The following is a 20581-nucleotide window of genomic DNA, read 5'->3' on the forward strand; positions in this document are numbered from 1 at the left end:
TATTTGTTCATTTACACAACATAACAATAGTATTTGGCTAGCACTTTCCCTCCTCCCTTCCCCCTGTTGGCCCCATTTCTCTACTGATCTCCCTTGGATTTTTAGAAGATCCACCCCCATTTTGTTTTCCTTTTCTTCTCTAACTTCCACATATGAAAGAAAATATACAAACCTTAACTTTGTGATTTTAATTTATTTCACTTATCACAATGATCTCTAGTCCCACTCCCATATTCCTGCAAATACCATAATTTCATTTTTCTTTATGATTGAATTAAACTTGTGTGTGATGTATAGATATCACATTTTCTTTATCCTTTCATCTGTTGTTGGACACCTAGCCTGGTTCCATAGTTTCCATTGTGTTGTGCTGCTGTAAACATGGGTATGTATGTATCACTGTAGTAAGATGACTTTAGTTTTTCAGAATAAATAACGGGAAGTTGTATAGCTGGGTCTTATGGTGTTTCCATGTCTAGTCTTTTGAGGAACCTCCATACTGATTTCCATAGTGGTTGTTAATTTACAATCTCACCAAAATGTAAAAGTGTTCCTTTTTCTCTACATACTCTCTGGCATTTATTATTATTTGTATTCTTGTGACTGCCATTCTGACTAGCAAGAGAAGAAATCTCAGTGTGGTTTTGATTTGCATTGATAATGAAGTTGAACATTTTTTCATTTATTTGTTGTCCATTTGTGTTTCTTCTTTTGAGAAGTTTCTGTTTAATTCATTTGCCCATTTATCGATTGGGTTGTTTGATTTTTTGTGTGTGTGTGTAAAGTTTTTTTTAGCTCTTTATATATTCTGATATTGATCCTCTGCTAGAAGAGTATGTAGCAGAGATTTTCTCCCATTTTGTGGGTTCTCTCTTCACATTCCTAATTGCTTCCTTTGCTCTACAGAAGCTTTTAATTTGATGCTGTTCCATCTATTAACTGTTGTCATTATTTCTTGAGCTTTAGAGGTCTGAGATTGTTTTTAATGTAAGAAGTTATTTCAGTTTGATTTTGTTATTTTTGTTACTGTTACCCTTTTTTTTGGAAATGAAAGTCAGCTGAGATATATAATCTGTTAGAAAATATATAGTACTAATTTTTGAAGCATTAGACATGAATGACTGCTTATAGCTCAGTGATAGAATGGTTGCCTAGCACGTGTGAGGCACAGGGTTTGCTCCTCAGTACCACATAAAAATAAACACATAAAATAAAGGTATTGTGTCCCTCTACAACTAGAACTATTTTTTAAAAAGACTACCTTATGAAGTATATGTACTGAATTAAGCTTACTTAATCTTTAAGTGTATGGATGTTAATGATGTTAATGTTTCTTGAAGATTTTAGTTATCCAAATAATTTTTCTTTTATATGTTAACATTATATATTATGTTACTTTTTATTTAGTCGTTGAATTATAACTTAATTGTGCATAGTCAGGTTAACAGTTTATTATTTTTGGTTCTCTTATCAGCTTCTTGTATCTATTGGAGGTCTAGAATATGATAAATATTGTAAAATATCTATTAATTCAGTAAGTTAAGTCTTATTTTTAAGGAATGAAATGTTTGGATTTACCCTATGTAAATATTTTGTGTTTCTTTGAATTTAGTTGAAGAAGAAAAAGTACAGGACCCTTAAATGATTTTTTAAAAACTTGAAATAATTTTACACTTAGAGAAAAGTTGTAAAAATAGAAATTTCAGGTATACCCTTCACCTGGCATTTCCTACCGTCAACAGCTTATATAACGATAGTACAAAGATCAAAACCAGGAAATTAAATTGGTGCAATGCTGGTAACTAAACTATAGACTTTGTTTGAATTTCACCAGATTTTCCACTAATGTCCTTGTTCCTTTTAAGATTCAATCTAGGTTCAGAAATTGCATTAATTGTTGTGTCTTGTTCATTACTTCTTATCTGTGATGGGTTTTACCCCCCTCTTTCTTAACCTTCATGCTTATGATAAATGCCTTGAGTTATTTTGTAGAATTTCTTGCTATTTGGATTTGTCTGGTTGGTATTCTCTTTTTAGATAAAGGTTAAAACAATTTTGGAAAAAGTACTGGTGGAAGAATTTTGAGCCCTATTCAATGCATAATATTACAGGGTAGGATGTCTATATAGCTTATTTGAGATGAGGGTCACTCTTATTTGGTTAAGGTAATATCAATATTTTTCTTTTTTAAAAAAAACTTTATTTTTATCTATCTATCATCTATCTAATGTTGTGCTGAGGTTCGAACCCAGTGCCTCACATGTGTGAGGCAAACGCTCTATCACTGAGCTACTGACCAGTTCGTTTTTATCTTTTTGAGATGCAGTCTTACCATGGTTAGATTGGCCTCATACTGGGCTCAAGTATTACTCCTGCATCAGCCTCTCCAGTATGTGAGACTACAGGCACCTGCCACTGTCCCCAGCTTCTACCTTATTTCACCATTGATAAAGTTACTAGTTTTCAACTTATAATTAATAGATACTTTGGGGGAGATTCTTTGAAACTGTGCAACTGTCTCTTTCTCAAACTCATGTCCACTGATTTCAGCAGTCTTTGGTTGATATTACTTGCAGTGATTAAACTGTAAGTGATGTTTGCCTAATTTTGTTTTTCTTGTTGCCTTCTATGTTTATTAGTTGGAATTCATCTAAAGGAAGAACTGTCCTGCTGGAAGTGATGTCATGCACCTGTATGTAGTCCCACTACTTGGAGGCTGGGGCAGGAGGATCTCTTGAGCCTGGAAGTTCAAGGCCAGACTGAGCTAGGTAGTGAGACCCTGTCTTTAAAAAAATAAAAAAAGAAAAGAAAGATAAAGGTAGAGCTGTTCTTTTCTACACTTATTTATTTATTTAGTAATTTTTAAATCAGTTTCAAATTATTCTGTGGTTTATGATCTAATACTATCACTATTTTGTTGTGGAAATTTTTTCAGGTTTGGCTTTTAGGTTAGCTGTTTGTCCTTTTCTTTGTGTGGTACTAGGTATATGACCCAGGAACTTTACCACTGAATTACACCCATAGCCTTTAAAAATTTTGTTTTGAAACAGGGTCTTACTAAGTTGCTGGGGCTATCCTCAAACTTGCGGTCCTCCTGCCTCAGCCTCCCCAGGTTGCTGGAATTCCAGATGTGTTCCTGTGCCTGGTGCTGTTTGTTCTTTCAGTGTCCATTTGCTGTTCCTTAGGAAAACACTTTTTGTTTTGTTTTGTTTTGTTTTGTACTAAAGATTTAACCCAGTGGTGCTTTAGCATTGAGCTACACCCATAGTCCTTTTTATTTTTTTATGTTGAGAGAGGGTCTTGCTGAGTGACTGAGAGTCTGGTTAAGTTTCTGAGGCTGGTCTCCAATTTACAGTCCTCCTTCCTGAGCTTCCCAAGTTGCTGGGACTTCAGGTGTGCACCACCACGTGCAGCTAGCAAACCATTTATTTTCTGGCATCTTAAGATATTTTAGGTTCAACTTGTGTTTTTTTTTCTGCCCCAGTTTTGGAATCTCTCACTTTTACAAGGTGCTCTATTTCTTTTGCACAGTACTGAGGATTGATCCCAAATGCTTGTTACCACTGAGATTCATCCACAGTTCTGCAGATTGAATCCAGGTGCCCTCTACCACTGAGATTTATCCTCATCTGCAGTCCTTTTTCTTGTTTTATTTCAAGAAAGAGTCTTGCCAAGTTATTAAGAGTCTAAGTGACTGAGGCTGGCTTTGAATTTAAAATCCTTCTGCCTCAGCTTTCCAAGTCCCTGGGATTACAGGTGTACGTCACTGTGCCTGGCTTCTTGTTTCTTTAATTGGAGAATATTGTGTAGAGAATATGGTCTGAATTTTGTGTGCTTATTGCTACTGGGTGTCTGTTACTCTAGGCCCTTCTAATGGACAGAGTTAGAAATATACCTGTATTAATCCATTCACACACAAACATCTGTGTTTCTTTATCTTTTTCTGTTTGCACATGTGCAGGTGTGCATTAGAAATCATGAATTCAGGTTGGGCATGGTGGCACAACCATGTAGTCCCAACTACCTGGGTGGCTGAGTCAGAAGAATCACAAGTTGGAGACTAGTCTAGGAAACTTAGCCATACTTTCTCAAAATAAAATAAAAAAGGACTTGGGAGGTAGAGCACTTGCCTAGCATATATGAGGCCCTGGGTTCAATCCCTAGTACAACAATAAATGAATGAATGAATGAATAAATAAATAAACAAAATAACAAGGGTTAGGGAAGTAGCTCAGTGCGTACCTAGTATGTTTTAAGCCCTGAGTTTAATCTCCAGTACCACAAAACAAAACCATGAGTTCATCCTGATATCTTTGATTCCAGTCCAATACCACAGGATTTATGCTGGCTTCCCCCTTCATTAGTAACTTCTTGTTGTGTAACAATACCTTTATTTTATTTATTTGTGGTGCTGAGGGTCAAACCCAGTGCCTGACATGTGTTAGGCAAGCGCTCTACCACTGAGCTACAGCCCCAGCCCAAGCTGCTATTTTTTTTTTTTTTTGACAGTGGGAAATAGAAGATACTTCTCTGATAATCACAGTATTGATGTAAGTAGCAGAAAGTTACCAAAATAATGAGTAAGATGATATTACCAAAATAATGAGTAAGATGATACAGCAGAAAAAGTTCCCAATTAGTCCTGAACCTTAAGAAAAAATTTTAAGCTCTCTCTCAAAACATTTCTCTTTGTTTGGTAGACTATTTGAACTAAAACTAATGACATTTTGTCTTCATAGTTCTAAGTATTATTTTGATTAGTAAGCATCCATTTAAAAATCTTAAAATAATTTTTTTTTGTGGTTGTAGATGGATAGAATGCCTTTGTTTATTTTTATGTGGTGCTAAGGATTAAACCCAGTGTTTCACACGTGATAGGCAGGTGCTCTGCCACAGCTATCACCCCAGCTCCATTTAAAAAAATTTTAGCACTTGGCAGTGAGATTCAGATACCTTTTTATGCATCAGAATTTTTATACATGTGATCTAGATTTTAAGCACCTACAATAAGGGCAGTCTTTTTAAAATTTTGGTAAAATACATAACATAAAATGTATGATTTTAACCACCCTTCAGTGTATAACTCAGTGACATTAATTACATTCAGAGTATTATCTTGACCATCACCACTATTTCAAAAACATTTCATTACTACCACTAGAAACTCTGTAGCCATTAACTTTCCATCTTCTCACTATCAGTAACCTCTAATCTACCATCATCATCATCGTCATCATTATTATTTCCATATAGAGTATTGAACCCAGGTATACCTTAGCCCTTCTTAATTTTTTTCTGTTTGAGACAGGGTCTTGCTAAGTTGCTGAGCCTGGCCTTGAACTTGTGATCCTCTTGCCTCAGCCACCCAAGTAACTGGGATTATAGGCATATGCCATTGTGCCCACATGTCTTTATGAATTTGTCTGTTCTAAGTATTTCATATAAATACTATTATAAAATATTTGTCCTTTTGTGTATGGTTTATTTGACTTAGTGTCTTCAAGGTTCATCCATGTTAGAACATATATCAAAATTTATTCTTTTATGGCTGAATAATATTCTATTGTATGTATATGCCACATTTTGCTTATCCATTCACCTGTTGATGGGCACTTGGGGCTCTTTTTGCCATTCAGCTATTGCAGTCAGTGCTGATGTGAGCATTGGTGCATGCATAGCCATTTCCTGCTTTCAGTTTCTTTGAGTATGTAAGTAGGAGCCTAGTTACTGTCATATGGTGATTCCATGTTTAGCACTTTGAGAAAACCTCGAACTCTTTTCCAAAGTGTATATACAGTTTTACGTTCCCACCAACAATGCATCAGTCTTCTGTTTCCTCTCATTTATTTTCATACTCAGGGTTGAACCATTTGTTGAGACAGGGTCTCACTAAGTTGCCTAGGTTGGTTTCCAATTTAAATTCCTCCTGCTTTAGCCTCCTAAATCACTGGGATTGGGTTCCAGTTTCTCTACATGCTGAAAAACTACTTGCTTTCTGTTAGTTTTTAAAATATATTTTTAAATTATAGATGGACACAATACCTTTAGTCTATTTATTTATTTTTATGTAGTAATGAGGATTGAACCCAGTGCCTCACCCATGCCAGGCAAGTGCTCTAACATTGAGCAACAAACCCCACCCTCTGTTAGTTTTTTTTAATTTATTTTATTGTGCTGGGAATTGAAACCAGGGTTTTCTGCATACTAAACAAGCTCTCTATGACTGATCTAAATCCCAGACCTGGTTTGTTTGTTTTAAGTAATCACCATCTTACTTGGTGTGAAGTGGTATCTCATTATGGTTTTAATTTGCATTTCACTAATGACTTGGACTGTTGAACATCTTTTTACTCCTTTTTGTCTTATTTGTATATTTTATTTGGAGAAATGTGTTTTGCATCTATTTCTTAATTGAGTTGAATGCTTTTGTTGTGGATAAGTTGTAGGAGTTTTTTCTATGCGGATTCTGGAGATTAATCCCTTCTAAGATACGTTTTGCAAATATTTTTTCTCATTCTGTGGTTGACTTTTTACTCTCTTTACAGTGTAATAGTGTGTTTTTTTGTTTTGTTTTGTTTTTGATATTTGGAGACAGAGTCTCACTATGTTGCCCAGGCTGGCCATGTCTGGGCTCAAGGGATCCTCCTGCCTCAGCCTCCTAAATAGCTGAGATTTTAGATGTACACTACTGAGCCCAACGTGGTAGTGTCCCCTGATGCATGAAAGGTATTTAGTTTTGATGAAGACCAATTTTTCCATTAAGTTTTCTTTTTTTGCCTAAGTTTTTGGTGTCAAGAATCATTTCCATTTCATGAAGTTTTTTCCTTCTGTTTCATAGTTTTGACTATAGTTTTAACTCTTAGGTTTATGTCTTTGATCCAGTTTAAGTTAATATTCGCATATGGTGTAAGTCAAGACAGGATAGTATATTTTGCATGGATTATCAGATGGCTTTATGATGGCACTTAAAAATAGATGCTTCAGACTCTGACTAGCTTAGATGTTAATTTTTAGAAAGCTAGAACAAGGGGAGTCATAAGGAAAATACTCAAGGAAGGTGAGGAAAATTGTATAGCATTCTGATCAAAAAGTTTGCATTTCTTCTGACCCTTGTACTAGTCTTGGTGGTGTCATACCTGTAAATCCCAACAACTTGGGAGGCAGAGGCAGGAGGAGTGCAAGTTCAGAACCAGCCTGGACAACTTAGTGAGAACCAGTTACAAAATAAAAAATATTAGGAGTATAATTCAGAGGTAAAGTACCCTCGGTTTAATCCCTAGTACCAATAACAATAATAACAATAAAATAATTAATTGTGAGAGAAGTAGAATGAAGAAAAAACCTTTTAATAGGAAATGTGAGCATAAAGTAAGAGTGAAACTGTAAGGATTTCAGCAGGGCGAGGTGAAACACTCCTGTGATCCCAGTGGCTCAGGAGGCTGAGGCAAGAGGATACCAAGTTCAGAACCAGCCTCAGCAACTTAGCAAGTCCCTAAGCAACTTAGGGAGACCCTGTTCTGAAAAATAAAAAAATAAAACGGACTTGGGATGTCACTAAGTGGTTTAGTACTGCTGGGTTCAATTCCCTGGTATCAAAAAAATTAAAATAAAGTATAAAATTTCAGCAGCAGTACAGTTTTGATCTTTATTATATTGAAAAGCATGAATGGGAAAGTAAAATCTACAAAGAGTAGAAAATAATACTACTTCATCTTAGCTTTGCCAGGTAAAACTATTTTTACATTCTTTAGATGGAGAAAATGCAACAGCAACTAGCCTGGGATTACAATGTAACTGACAGCCTATTTAAAGTATTAGTTTCTAGATTCACAACCCGTTTTTGAGACCAGTATATTTTTCTTATGTTTTAACATCAAACAGAATTTTCCTTGACAGCCAGGTTTTGGGTGCCCCTTACATTCTTCTAGAAGACTGCGTCATCATTTATTTCCTCTGAGCCAACCCTAGTTTCTAACTGGCAAGTAATAAACACAGGAGAGAGCCCTGGATAAGAGTCTGATGGTAAAGTCAGATAGATCTGGGTACAAATTTCCAGGTTCGCTAATTAATGGTTATATAAATGTTAGTTTCTTTATTCATTATTTTGCAGCATTCAGAATGAACCCAGAGCCTAGCTAGACAAGGGCTCTCTCTACCATTGAACTGCACCTGCACTCCCAGCCTCTCCCCCCCAGCCGTCCCCCCCTATATATATGTATATGTATGTATATATACACACACACACACACACACACATACACATATGTATGTATGTTTTTTGTTGTTTCTTTTGGGCAGTGTAGGAGATCAAACCCAGAGCTTGGAGCTTCCTCTGCATAGATTTTTAGCTCTGAGCTACATCCCTATCCTTCAGTCTCTCTTTTTTTTCGGTACTAGGGATTGAACCCAGGGGCACCTAACCACTGAGCCACATTCCCCAGCCCTTTTTGTATTTTTGAGACAGGTTCTCACTGATTTGCTTAGGGCCTCCCTAAGTTGCTGAGTCTGGTTTTGAATTTGTGATTGGTCTCAGCCTCCTGAGCTGCTGGGATTACAGGTGTTCACCAACGTGTCCTGTCTTTAGTCTCTTTCTTTAAAATGGGTAGAATAATAATAGTCATCTTAGGGTCACTATGAGAAATTAATTGGATAATATGTTTAATGAAGTTTCTGAAATATATGTGGTTAATATGGTTGCTACTATTATTGCTACCGTTAACAACTTTGTAACTGGACATTGCCATGCTGATGGTGAAGAATGGGCAGAGTACATCCTGCTTTGTGTCCTTCCTGTGGGAGAATGAGTGTTATGTCAGATTTATTTTTATAACTTGCTGTGTTGAATTGACTATTCTCTGTGTGGTGAACACTGAGTGAAAGGAGAGGGATTTTAAGTGGTCGTGTCCATACTGAAGACTGGAATTTTAATTTTAATTTTTAAAAAATTTTTATGTGGTGCTGCTGCTGATTGAACCCAGTGCTTCACATGTGCTAGGCAAGCTCTCTGCCACTGAGCCACAGCCTCAGCCCCCTTTTTTAATAAAAATTTAAAAATTTTTATTTCTGGGATTTTAAAGAGAAGGTGTCAACTAAGTTCTAGAGGGATAATTCTTGGCTTATCTGTATCACTTTTTAAATTGTTCTTTCTTGTATGTCTCCTATAGCAGTGTCGGGCAAAAGTAGGAATTGCTGTATTACATAGAAACTGGTAGACAGATTAATTCGTCCAGAACAAAGAACCATTTGAAAAGTAGTAATAATAAAATCTGATAAGAATTGGAAGGTGAGGCAAGGACTGAATTTTATTGCACTCAATAAAAAACAGACCAACAAAAACAAGAAACTAGCTGTAGTATGATTCTCCTGCCTCCATAAAAGCAGTATGCATGACAAAGTAGGCTTGTCTACCCATGAGAAACTGACAAATTCAAGTTCTCTCTGGGGATCCAAAGTATATATATATATATAGTTTTTGTGGTTCTGGGGTTCAATCTATTCATATCCCCAGCCCTTTTTATTTTTTATTTTGAGATAGGGTCTCACTAAGTTGCTGAGACTGACCTGGATCTTGGACTTTTCGTATCTCAACCTCTCAAATTGATGGAATTATAGGCACGCCACACAGGGCCCTCCCTACAGTGTTCTTTTTTCTTCAGCTTTGTTTCTTTTATGTGCTTTCTTATCTATATTTATGAAAATATTGATGATGGTGAAGAGATTTTTTTACTGGCTTTGAGAAATTTGCAAACATACACAAAAATGAATGATATAATAAACCCCCATCTTTGAATTATCAATTCATGAATGCACTGTTTAATTTAGGGCCAACTTCAGACAAAATATCATTACATCTATAATTATTTACAATGTGTCCGTAACAGATAAAGAACTCTCATTTTATAAAAGACTCAATTATTTTAAAAAATATAAAAATATAAAATGTAAAAAATATAAGATCATTAAATATTTCACTATATGTTTTTATTTAGTTTTAATTATTATTACTATTATTTTGGTAGTGGGGATTGAACCCAAGGCACTTATCCACTGAGCCACATCCCCATCCTTTTTTTTTTTTTTTAATTTGAGACAGTGTCTCACTAACTTGCTTAGGGCCTTGTTAAGTTGCTACAGCTGGTATCAAACTTGTGACGATCCTACCTCAGCCTCCCAAGTTAATGGGATTACAGGCCTGATCCTGGTTCAATTTTTAATTTTAAAATTTGCAGTGCTGAAGATTGAATACAGGGGCCAGAATTTTAAATTTGGTTTATATCTGGTTTCAAATAAGGTCAGTTACTGTGATTAATGTGCCTTTTTGATTTCTGAAATTTGAAACTCCCCATGTGCATACAGTTTATCTGTTGAAGAAATCCGATTATGCAGTAGAGTTTCATGTGATATTGATTTTATTGCTTTGCTGTTGAAAGTTAACAAGCAGAAGGTCTGTAATAAATGAGTTGTAGATAATGATAATATTGCAATTTTCTTATCAGTAAACACATATAGCAATTCTAACATGATCTGTGTTCTCAGTTCTTTAAGCTTTGAGAACACTCATCATATGTCTTGTCAAACATGTTAGAGTAGGACTGGAGTTGTGGCTCAGTGGTGGAGTGCTTGCCTGCCATGTGAGATACTCTGGGGTCGATACTCAGCACAACATATAAATAAATAAAATAAGAAAAGATCCATTGACAACTAAAAATATATTTTAAAAAATGTTAGAGTATATCTGGGCACAGCCAAACAATGAAATGCTGTAAGGTTAAAGAAATTATTTATATATTAATATGGCATACTTTCTCCAGTATACTCTTCAGTGAAATAAAGCAGAGTACACAGTAATGTGAAGAGTATAGTACCATTATATATTTATAAAACACGTCCAGGCACACAACATTTATTGCCTCTGATGTTGGGAGCTGATGACTAGACAATGGGAATGTGAAGGAGACTGAGATTTCAGAATTTTACACAAAGGGACACGAGAATGTACCTTTTCTCCCATCCCATCCCATCAGATTACTCTAAAATTGCTAGTAGGATTTGAAAATTTACTTCTTTAATGTATAATAGTTTTACTAAGTTATACTTCACATAGAATTCAGTTAACCCATTTGAATTAGGCAGTTCAGTGGTCTTTAGTATATTCATAGAGTTGTGCAACTTTCATGGCAATCAATTTTGGGACATTTTCATCATTCCACTAGCAATCACTTTCCTTTTCTTCTAAGTCCCATAGATAACCACTAATCTATTTTCTGTATCTGTAGATTTGTTAATTCTGTATATTCTGTGTAAATGGAATCATAAAATTGTGGTCTTTGTGACACTCTTCATTCACTTAGGATAATGTTTTTAGTTTGTTTTGTGTTTTGCAATAACAGAGATTGAACCCAGGGCCTTCCACTTGCTAGACAAGGGTTGGTTCTACTACCAAGCTACATCCCAGCCAGTATAAGAGTTTTTGAAGTTCATCCATGTTATACTATACATCAGCATTTCATTCCTTTTTATTACTAAATAATAATACTTTATATGGATATACTACATATTTTTTTATCCATTTACTACTTACTAGATACTTGAGTTTTTACTTTTTGGCCTTTATAAATAATATAGTTACAAACTTTTGTACCAGTTATTGTGTGGACATGTTTTCATATCTTTGGGGTCTGTGTATACATAGGAGTGGAATTGATTGGCCATATGGTAACTCTTGTTTATGTAATTCACTTTTGTAAGTATTAAATTGATAATCATGAATATTTAGAAATGGTGCTATAAGTGAAAATCTAATCAAGTGTTTTCAAATGTAATAAAAATTTTATGGATCTATAATTAATGTTGATGTAATGTTTTCTGGGAAAGGGTTATTAAACATTCATTTTCATGAAGTTTGTTTTTTAATTTTTAAAAATTTGGAGCCTACATATATTATTTGTTTTATTTATATATTTAGGGTCTGTAATGTCATGTTCCATCATTGCAAGAGTAGAACTCAAAACTAAAGGAGATTTGAATTTTGGAGATACTTAATGGTGCACAATCTGGGGATGGGAAATAAGATGTGGTCCCTAGCAAGGCACAAGAATGAAGAACAAGACTCTTACAGTCATGTACCCTGTAACTGTTTCAGTCAATGACAGGCTGCATATAAAATGGTGGTTCCCTAAAGATTATATTGCCTAGTGACATCATAGCCATCTTAGTTTGTGTAAATGTACTCTGATATTCACATGACAGAATCACCAAAGGATATTTCTTTATCACACATCTCTATTGATATGTGACCTGTGAGGGTATGTTTTTCTGAGTTGTGTAATAGCCTGGACAGTGGAAAATAGTGCAGTGGTTTTCATTCTGTTTTTCTTTGCCCTATCTCTTCTACATCTTTATGTAAATTCTCCATGAATACATTATCATCTAAACAATTGCAAGAAAAGGAAGAAACCTGAATTGTTTATTTATGAGCTTTCTAATGGGCAAGGAGAGCATATAAACTTTTAACATACTTGCTGCTGTTGGTTTATTAGTTTTTGGTGTTTCACTAGGTTGATAGTCTGGTGCTTCTCTCTTTGGCGTCCAAATATTTCTACCTGTCCAAGCATGGATTATTACTGCATATGTACCCATTCTACGATAAGTCTGTTGGTCTCAGCAGCAAAGTGTCAGTGTGGGTCAATAAAGATAAAGGCAGTCTCTGCAACCATTAATAATTTATAAGCATGGTCTATACTAATACCCTATTTTATTTGGTGCCGGGTCAGGGCCTTGCACATGCTATGCAGTTGCTCTACCGATAAGTTACATCCTCAACCCTTTTTAAAAATTTTATTTTGAGATAGGCTTTCACTAAGTTGCCCAGGCTGGCCTTGAACATGGAATCCTCCTGCTTTAGGCTTCCAAGTAGCTTGGATACAGGTGTAAACTACCTTGCTTGGCTAATATCCCATTTTTATAAGGTGAAAAAACGAATGTGAAGGAAACATTGCCAGTTTTTTGGTGCACACACCAAAACAAGAACAACCACCACCAATCCCTACTCAAGAAACTCACAGATAATTTTGTTTGGAATGATTAAATGCTCTATTGGAGGTAAGCATGAAGTTCTCATGGTGATAGTCTTTAGGGAATCACCATTATATATGCAGTCCATTGTTGACTGAAATACAATTATGGGGTGAATATGGCATGTGAGTCTTGTTTTTCATTCTTATGCCTTAATAGGGACAACATCATAAAACATAAGACGAGCAACTTTATAAGCAAAAGTGAGTCCAACAAAGTTGCTTAAAAGTAGATGGCTTGGATCGAGTCTGTACATCAGTAGGTGTTAGGTGAATGGGTGGAGAGGAGTGGTAAAGAAAAGAGATTTTGGGTAGAGATAAACAATAAAGGTAACCTAGGAAGGATCTGTGAGTCAGCCTGGTATGTTCAATGATCTCTAAACAAAGAGAAATTACTGAATTGTGATGCCAAGGAAGGGATCCCATGAGAGGAAGCTGTAGACATTCTTTAACCTGAGGTCAGATCATGGGAGCTTGGTGGGCCATGTTGCAGATGAACCTAAATGCTGTGTAAAGTGGGAATCATCAAATGGAGAGTAGGAGAGTGACTTGGTCAGCTTTTTGGTTTAATTAGGTTATTTTTGTGTCTTTGATAAGGGTGAGTTCTGAGGTGCTAATGTAGAGCTTAAAATTTTTGGGTTTTGTAGGGCATTGTGATGCATGCCTTTTAATTCCAGCTACTTGAGAGGTTGAGGCAGGAGGATCTCAAACAAGGAAAACAAGGAAAAAGAAAAGAAAAAAAAAACCCTTTGTTTTTAATCACTGTAATCCTCAGAGCCTAGAAGCGTGCCTTGCAAAGAGTAAGTGTTCACTAAAAATGAATAGCAGTTGAGAGCACACACTCCTGAATCCTGATGCCATTATTACATAGTTCTGTGATCTTCAGCAAATTTCTTAATCTTCTTGTAACTCAGTTTTATTATCCAGAAAGTGGGGAGAACAGCAAGCAGTACATACTTGTCAGATTGTTGGGGACTTAAAATGTTTAATATGATGCACTTAGGATAGTGCTTTTGGCTTATAGTAAATGCTACATAAATACAAACAATTGTTACTGTTTCTACCAAGGGCTTCATCCCAGAGCATATATAGTTTACACAGGAAGGGATGGATTTAGAAAATACTTAGGAGCACAGTAGTTGGATAGGATGCGGAGGATAAGGGAGAGAAGGTATTAGGATTAATTCCCAAATTTAGAGCTAAGGAAACTTGGTACGATCTCCCACTTCTTAACCCAAACACAGTGAGACCTCTGGTGATCCATTCTTGATAGTATAGGCATGAGATTGGTCCAGGAGGTAGTCTTTGGTATGTTAGGATAGAAGGTTTTTATTCAGTGTGGCCATACTGTCTTTTGGATATTTGTCTTTTCTCTTAATCCTTTTCCTTCTTTATTTGGTATGTGTTCTTTGACTCCTTGAGTGTTTTTCTTATGACAGAGATGTAAGAATGGACTCCAGGTGAGGCTCGGGGTGTGTCGTCTCTCCCTTTTCTACGTTTTCAATGTTTTTCTATTTATTCACCCTCTCCTCCTCCCTGTTGATTCTGTTTTTACTCATGGTGGGATGCAAGAGAAAGATGATTCCTTTTTGTTTAGCTTTGGCGGCAGATTAGTTTGGTGCTTCAGTAAACTGGGAAGGATGTTAAAACATATGCCAGAAAGTCCTTTCCTTGTGCAATTAAATTTAACTTTGGTTTCTCTGTCAATTCTTTTTCTTTCATGTGCTACGAAAGATTGAGAATCCGACTTGAACCAAATTTCTATAACCTTAGGATCTCTTTGATCCAGAAACCAAGTAATTGCTAAATATAGCTTGTCTACCAGGCAGGAGTCTTCTAGCTTCCCAATAGGCCCATCAAATGCACTTGAACCAGAGGTTCCATGCTAGAACCATGCTTTTTGTTATTGGAATTGGGACCATATACCCCAAGAAACTGAGGAGCTTTAAGAACTTTGCTGATAACCTGACATTTCTTTAAAATATAAATGTAAATTTCCTCCCTCATCTTACCTAAATTGATATTCCCTTGCATACAGATCATCCTTGAGTTTAAGGAGTGTGAACCACAAGTATTTGTGATCAAGACCTTTTTTTGTTAAATGTCTCCTGTGTATTTTCCATGATGGGAGATGGCTTTTTTTTGATGGGGTCCCAACTTTTCCTCAACATTGTTAAATGATGTTTGTGAATCTTTGAAATGACACCTTTCATTATTCTATAAAATTCCTAATCTGGATAGTCATGACTAGATGATAGCCAACATTTATTGTGTTCTTACTGTGTTCCAGTTTCTATTTCCACTCCTTTCATATATCGTGCAATTTCATTATGTTGTGCTTTAAAAATAACCATTGGAGGTGGTAGAATTCATGCTATCATTTTTTTTTATCAACAGATTTCAACACTAAACTCGCACAATGTCTTTGAAACCAAGAGTAGTAGATTTTGATGAAACATGGAACAAACTCCTAACTACAATCAAAGCAGTTGTCATGTTGGAATATGTCGAAAGAGCAACGTGGAATGATCGCTTCTCGTATCCTTTTATTGGCATCTTGATAAATGTTCTAAAATTGATAAACTTATTGAAAAGTGAAAATAGGTAAAGCTTATTGAAATGGGAGAACTTCTAGTGTAACTCTTTCCAAATATGGTTTACCTTTCCAAGTTTATCACCTCTTTTGTGGCTTTCAATATTTATAACTTTCATTCAACAAATATTCAATGAGCATTTTTTTTTTTTTTTTTTTTTTTGGTGCTGGGGATTGAACCCAGGGCCTTGTGCTTACAAGGCAAGCACTCTACTGACTGAGCTATCTCCCCAGCCCCTCAATGAGCATTTGATAATATTTATTTATTTGTTTATAGTGAGGATTGAACCCAACAGTGCTTAAGCCTCCTCCTCAGCTTTTTTTTTTTTATTTTGAGACAGGGTCTCACTAAGTTGCTCAGGACCTCACCAAGTTGCTGAGACTATCTTTGAACTTGTACACTCAGCCTCCTGAGCCACTGGGATTATAGGCATGTGCCACTGTGCCTGGCTGCAGGGATACATTTAATAATATGCAGTGCTAAATATTGTGGAGAAGGCTTAGAGTACTGTGTGCATGTGCCCTCTGTGGGTAGAGTGGTCAAGGAAGGTCTTCCCAAGGATATCGACTCTTGGGCAGAGATTAAAACAAAGTAAGGGATCAAGCTACACAGACATCTGAGGGAAAAGTGTTTGTACTAATCAGCCTTCCATTACTATAACAAAATAATCAAGGTAATTTACAAGGAAAAAATACTTATTTTGGCTCATGATGTCAGAGGTTTTAGTCCATGTTCTCTTGGCCCTGTTGCCTTTGGGCCTGTGGTGAGAAGTAAATGTATAATATGGGAGCATGTGGCAGAAGTTGTTTACCTAATGTCAGCCTGAAAACAGAGGAGAAGGAGCTGGAGTCCTAGTAACCCCTCCAAGGGGACAGCTTCAGTGACCTAACTTTCTCCCACTAGGCCCTACCTCTTTATAAAGTTCTACCACATCTCCCAATACTTCCACAAGCTAGTGACCAAGCCTTCAACATATGGACCTTTGGGGGGACATTTATCCAAACCATAGTAGTATTCTAGGTAGAAGGTGAATAGTAAGTTTGAGATGGAAACATGATTTTAAATTGGATAATTATCTCCATTTTATGTAAAAATGCAGATTTGTGGTTTCCCTAGAATGCTCTAAAAGGCCACTATCAGTGCATTCCTATATGATACCAATCTGCTGGACCTAACTAGTGCTGCCCTCTTTAGCAATATTCTGGGACTAAAGGATTCCCCTTTTTACATGGGGCATATTTAGAAGAAAAGACAGTGATTCAGCTTGTTCTTAGTGCCTCTCAATATTAAGCTGAATATTGATGCAAGAATAGTGAAGTTCTTTCAGACCAACAGGAAATCATTTAATTTGTTACAACTGCAGTTCTCAGTTGGGAACATTTGTTAGTCTCTCTGTGTTCTGGACACTGAAGATATTCAGATGTTTCTGGAAGGTTTTATAGTTTACAAAGAGTCTACATATTTTAAGTTATATACACCTCAAACAGGTCTGTCAAATCAGTGGGGAAAATATAATCACTGTGTTTATGAAACAAAGGAGGAAACTTGAGGGACTTACCAAGGGTCATACAAGTAGTAATTGATGGAGCACAGAATTCAATACAAGATTTTAACATTCAGTTCTCTTTGCTTTTCAGTATGTCTGAAGGATAATTGGTATGAGTTCTGCCATTGAAGAGCTTATTATTGAATTAATCTCTTAGATGGCTAATTTTTCTGTGGAACATTATGGGTAGTTTCAAAGCAGGAATCTTAGTAAAAAGAAAAAAATAATTGTACTTTTTTGTTACAGAATACACAATTTGTTGGTTAGTTTATATGTGGTTTTGAAATAGATGACTTCCCTGGAGAATGACCTTTCAGTCACTGTTTTTTTTTTGTTTTTTTTTTTTTTGCGGTGCTGGGGATTGAACCCAGGGCCTTGTGCTTGCAAGACAAGCACTCTACCAACTGAGCTATCTCCCCAGCCCAAGTCACTGTTATTTTTAATGTGTCTATTGTTTGATCCATCTAAGATGGTCTATTTATTGACTTGATGAATTTTCTCTACCTTTCTCCAAAATAAAATATTGTAGTAAAATAAAAGAATAGAAACTCTCATTTTAAATTTTGCTTTGGAAAATAAAGGACTAATTATTCTAAAGTAAAATTCCCTCCTTTTCTTGTTACTTTACCTGAGAATATAAAATTGACTTCTGAAACTTGATATCTTAAGAAGTTTTAGAAACCATGAAACTTTATTTTTTGAAAATGAAAAGAAGCCTCCCCAAATTATTGCATAATATATGTTAGTATTTGAACCTTTAGGAAGAATTTTTGGTGATGTGAAGTACAACATATATGGAAAAATGCACTAAAATACATGAACAGTTGAACAAATGTTATAATGCAAACACTTGCATAATTACCACTCAGGTCAAGAGTAGAATATTGTCAGCATTCACCAACCCTCCCTGAACCATGTGCTCTTTCAGTTCACAAGTTCCCTCCTCTCCATAGGAACTAACTACCTGTACCTATTATTTCCTTATTTATACAGTCCTAAATAATACTGGCCTATTCTTTGTTTTTTGAACTTTATATAAATGGAATCATACTGTGTACATTTTTTGTGTCATTTTTCTTTCATCATATGTATATGACATTAATTTGTTATGAATGAAGTTGTATGGGATGTATTATTAGTCCCATTTTAGGGTTGAGAATGTGACCTGAAAGGGGTGAGATGGTTTACTGATGCTGTAGGATTGGGGTAAGAATACCCATCCCATCTGCTTGAAATGGTATTAAAGAAGATTGATCTGATAAGTGAAGTGTTAAACATGTGCAAATGCATATTTAACCCATAAGCTCCGTGAAGGCAGAGATTTTTTGTTTTTGGTGTGTGCCTGGAATTGAACCCAGAGTTTCAGACATGCTAAGCATGCACTCTACCACTGAGCTATATTCACAATCCTCTTTTCTGTTACATTTACTGAAGTATTTCCAGAACCTGGTACATATAAATACTTAGCAAATACTTGGATGAATAGATGTCGTCAACTAATTATCATTAAGCATACTGTACAGATGAAACAAATAATATTATTATTTGGCTAGTTAATAAGCAGGATTCTTACCACGGATCCTTATAATTGGGTTCAGGTACGTAGGCAGGGCATTCTGATAAATGTTTATAGAAAATATCTGTTTTACTGGACACAGTGTCGCATGCTTGTAAACCCAGCAGATCAGGAGGCTGAGGCAGAAGGATCAAGAGTTCAAAGCCAGCCTCAGCAAAAGTGAGGTTCTAAGCAAACTAAGTGAGACCCTGTCTCTAAATAAAATACAAAAAGAGGACTGGAGATGTGACTTAGTGGTCAGTTACTCCTGAGTTCAATCCCCAGTACCTGCCCCCACCCCCTGCCAAAAAAAAAAGGAAAAGAAGAAAATATCTGTTTTCTATTGACTCATAACAAATTATCACACCTTTAGTAATGTAATAAAACCCTTATAAAAGGTTTTTATTATTTCAGAGTTCTGTAGATCAGAAACCCATAATATGACTGGATTCTCTGCTTAGAATGTAAGGACAGAAATCAAGGAATTAGCTGACGATAATTTTATTCAGAGCTTGGGGTCCTTATCTAAATAAGGCAGAAGGGACTTAGCTGCAGTTAATTTTGTATGTGGTACTAGGCATCAAATCCAGGGGTTCTTTACTCCTGAGCTACATCCCCAGCCCTTTTTATTTTTTACTTTCACCCACAGTCTTACTGGCCTTGAAATTACAATCCACCTACCTCAGCTTTCTGATTCCCTGGAAATTCAGGTGTGCACCACTGCACCTGGCTAACTCATTCTTTTTAGTTGGTAGAATTCAGTTCCTTATAGTTGCAGGATGAAGGTCCTCATTTCCTTGTTGGTTGGGAGTTGTTCTCAGTGACCTGTGTTCACTTTCAGTTTTTGTGTGTGACCCCACTCCATCTTCAAAGCCAGCAGTGTCATGTCAAATATTTTAGTGCTTTTACTCTCAAATTTTGTAGCTAACATGGTATATGGCTAATGTGGAGAGGAGGTAGAAGTGGAGCTGTGGGTAGGAGTAAAGGTGTGTGTGGGGTCCCCTTTTAAAAGGCCAGTGTGATTAGGTTAGACCCACTCCAAAAGTCCAAAACAATCTCACTATTTTAGGGTTAACTGTTTAGTAATCATTAATTGCAACAAAGTCCCTTTTGCCACGTAAAGTAGCATATTTGTAGGCATGATAACTTATACCCACAGTCCCTGATAATAGGGAAATTCTGGGAAGGTGTTTTTAGAGTTCTGCCCACCACATGATGCTTCATAACAAATGCTTTGTGACAGCACAGGTGCATTCTCTAGGCTTTTCTGGAATCTGCCCTTTTCATTTGTTTATCAGGTGCATTCCTCCAGTAAGATAGAGGCTAGGTGAAGATATGTTTACTCTATTTCACTTCGTTGGAATTCTTTGGCTACTTTACTTTTTTATTCTTGCTTTTCTGCCTTTTAGTAGTTGCAAGGACAGATTCCCATGCCCTGGTAGTATAATGTTGCTGCATTCCTACTTAAGGATGTTAGATTCTACATGGTTGAATATAACTCCAAAGTGATTACCCAAGGGGAAATTTAAGATTGCTTTCCCTGGATGTATTTCTCACAGGTGAGAAAATTAATTCATCCTTCCATGTTTAAAACCAAGGATACTGTTGCCCTCATTTCTAATTTATATTCTATCAAGCATCTTTTTCAAACATAGACCAGTTTTAATAGATGGAAAAATTTCTATTTTTGACAGTTTCCACAAGTATTATGACAACTTTTTAGTAACTGACATATACACCTAGCAGTTCATTCTTTTTTAGATTGTATACATTGTTTATAGTTTTCTCTATGAGATCCTAAAAATAATCTCAG

The 20581-nt window shown here is 36.0% G+C and overlaps 1 protein-coding gene across 2 annotated transcripts in view; it reads left to right on the forward strand.

Moving 5' to 3' along the window:
- The window catches only part of Cul2 (cullin 2), a 102547-nt gene that overhangs the window by 4907 nt on the left and 77059 nt on the right, over window positions 1–20581 (forward strand). For both annotated transcript variants that reach the window (XM_047521405.1, XM_047521404.1), the window contains exon 2: window positions 15471–15611. In XM_047521405.1, coding sequence (XP_047377361.1) covers window positions 15493–15611 — 119 coding nt within the window. In that variant the 5' untranslated portion in view covers window positions 15471–15492. The remainder of the gene's footprint in view (window positions 1–15470; window positions 15612–20581) is intronic.

Source organism: Sciurus carolinensis, chromosome 12 (genome assembly GCF_902686445.1).
Source record: "Sciurus carolinensis chromosome 12, mSciCar1.2, whole genome shotgun sequence".
NCBI lineage: Eukaryota > Metazoa > Chordata > Mammalia > Rodentia > Sciuridae > Sciurus > Sciurus carolinensis.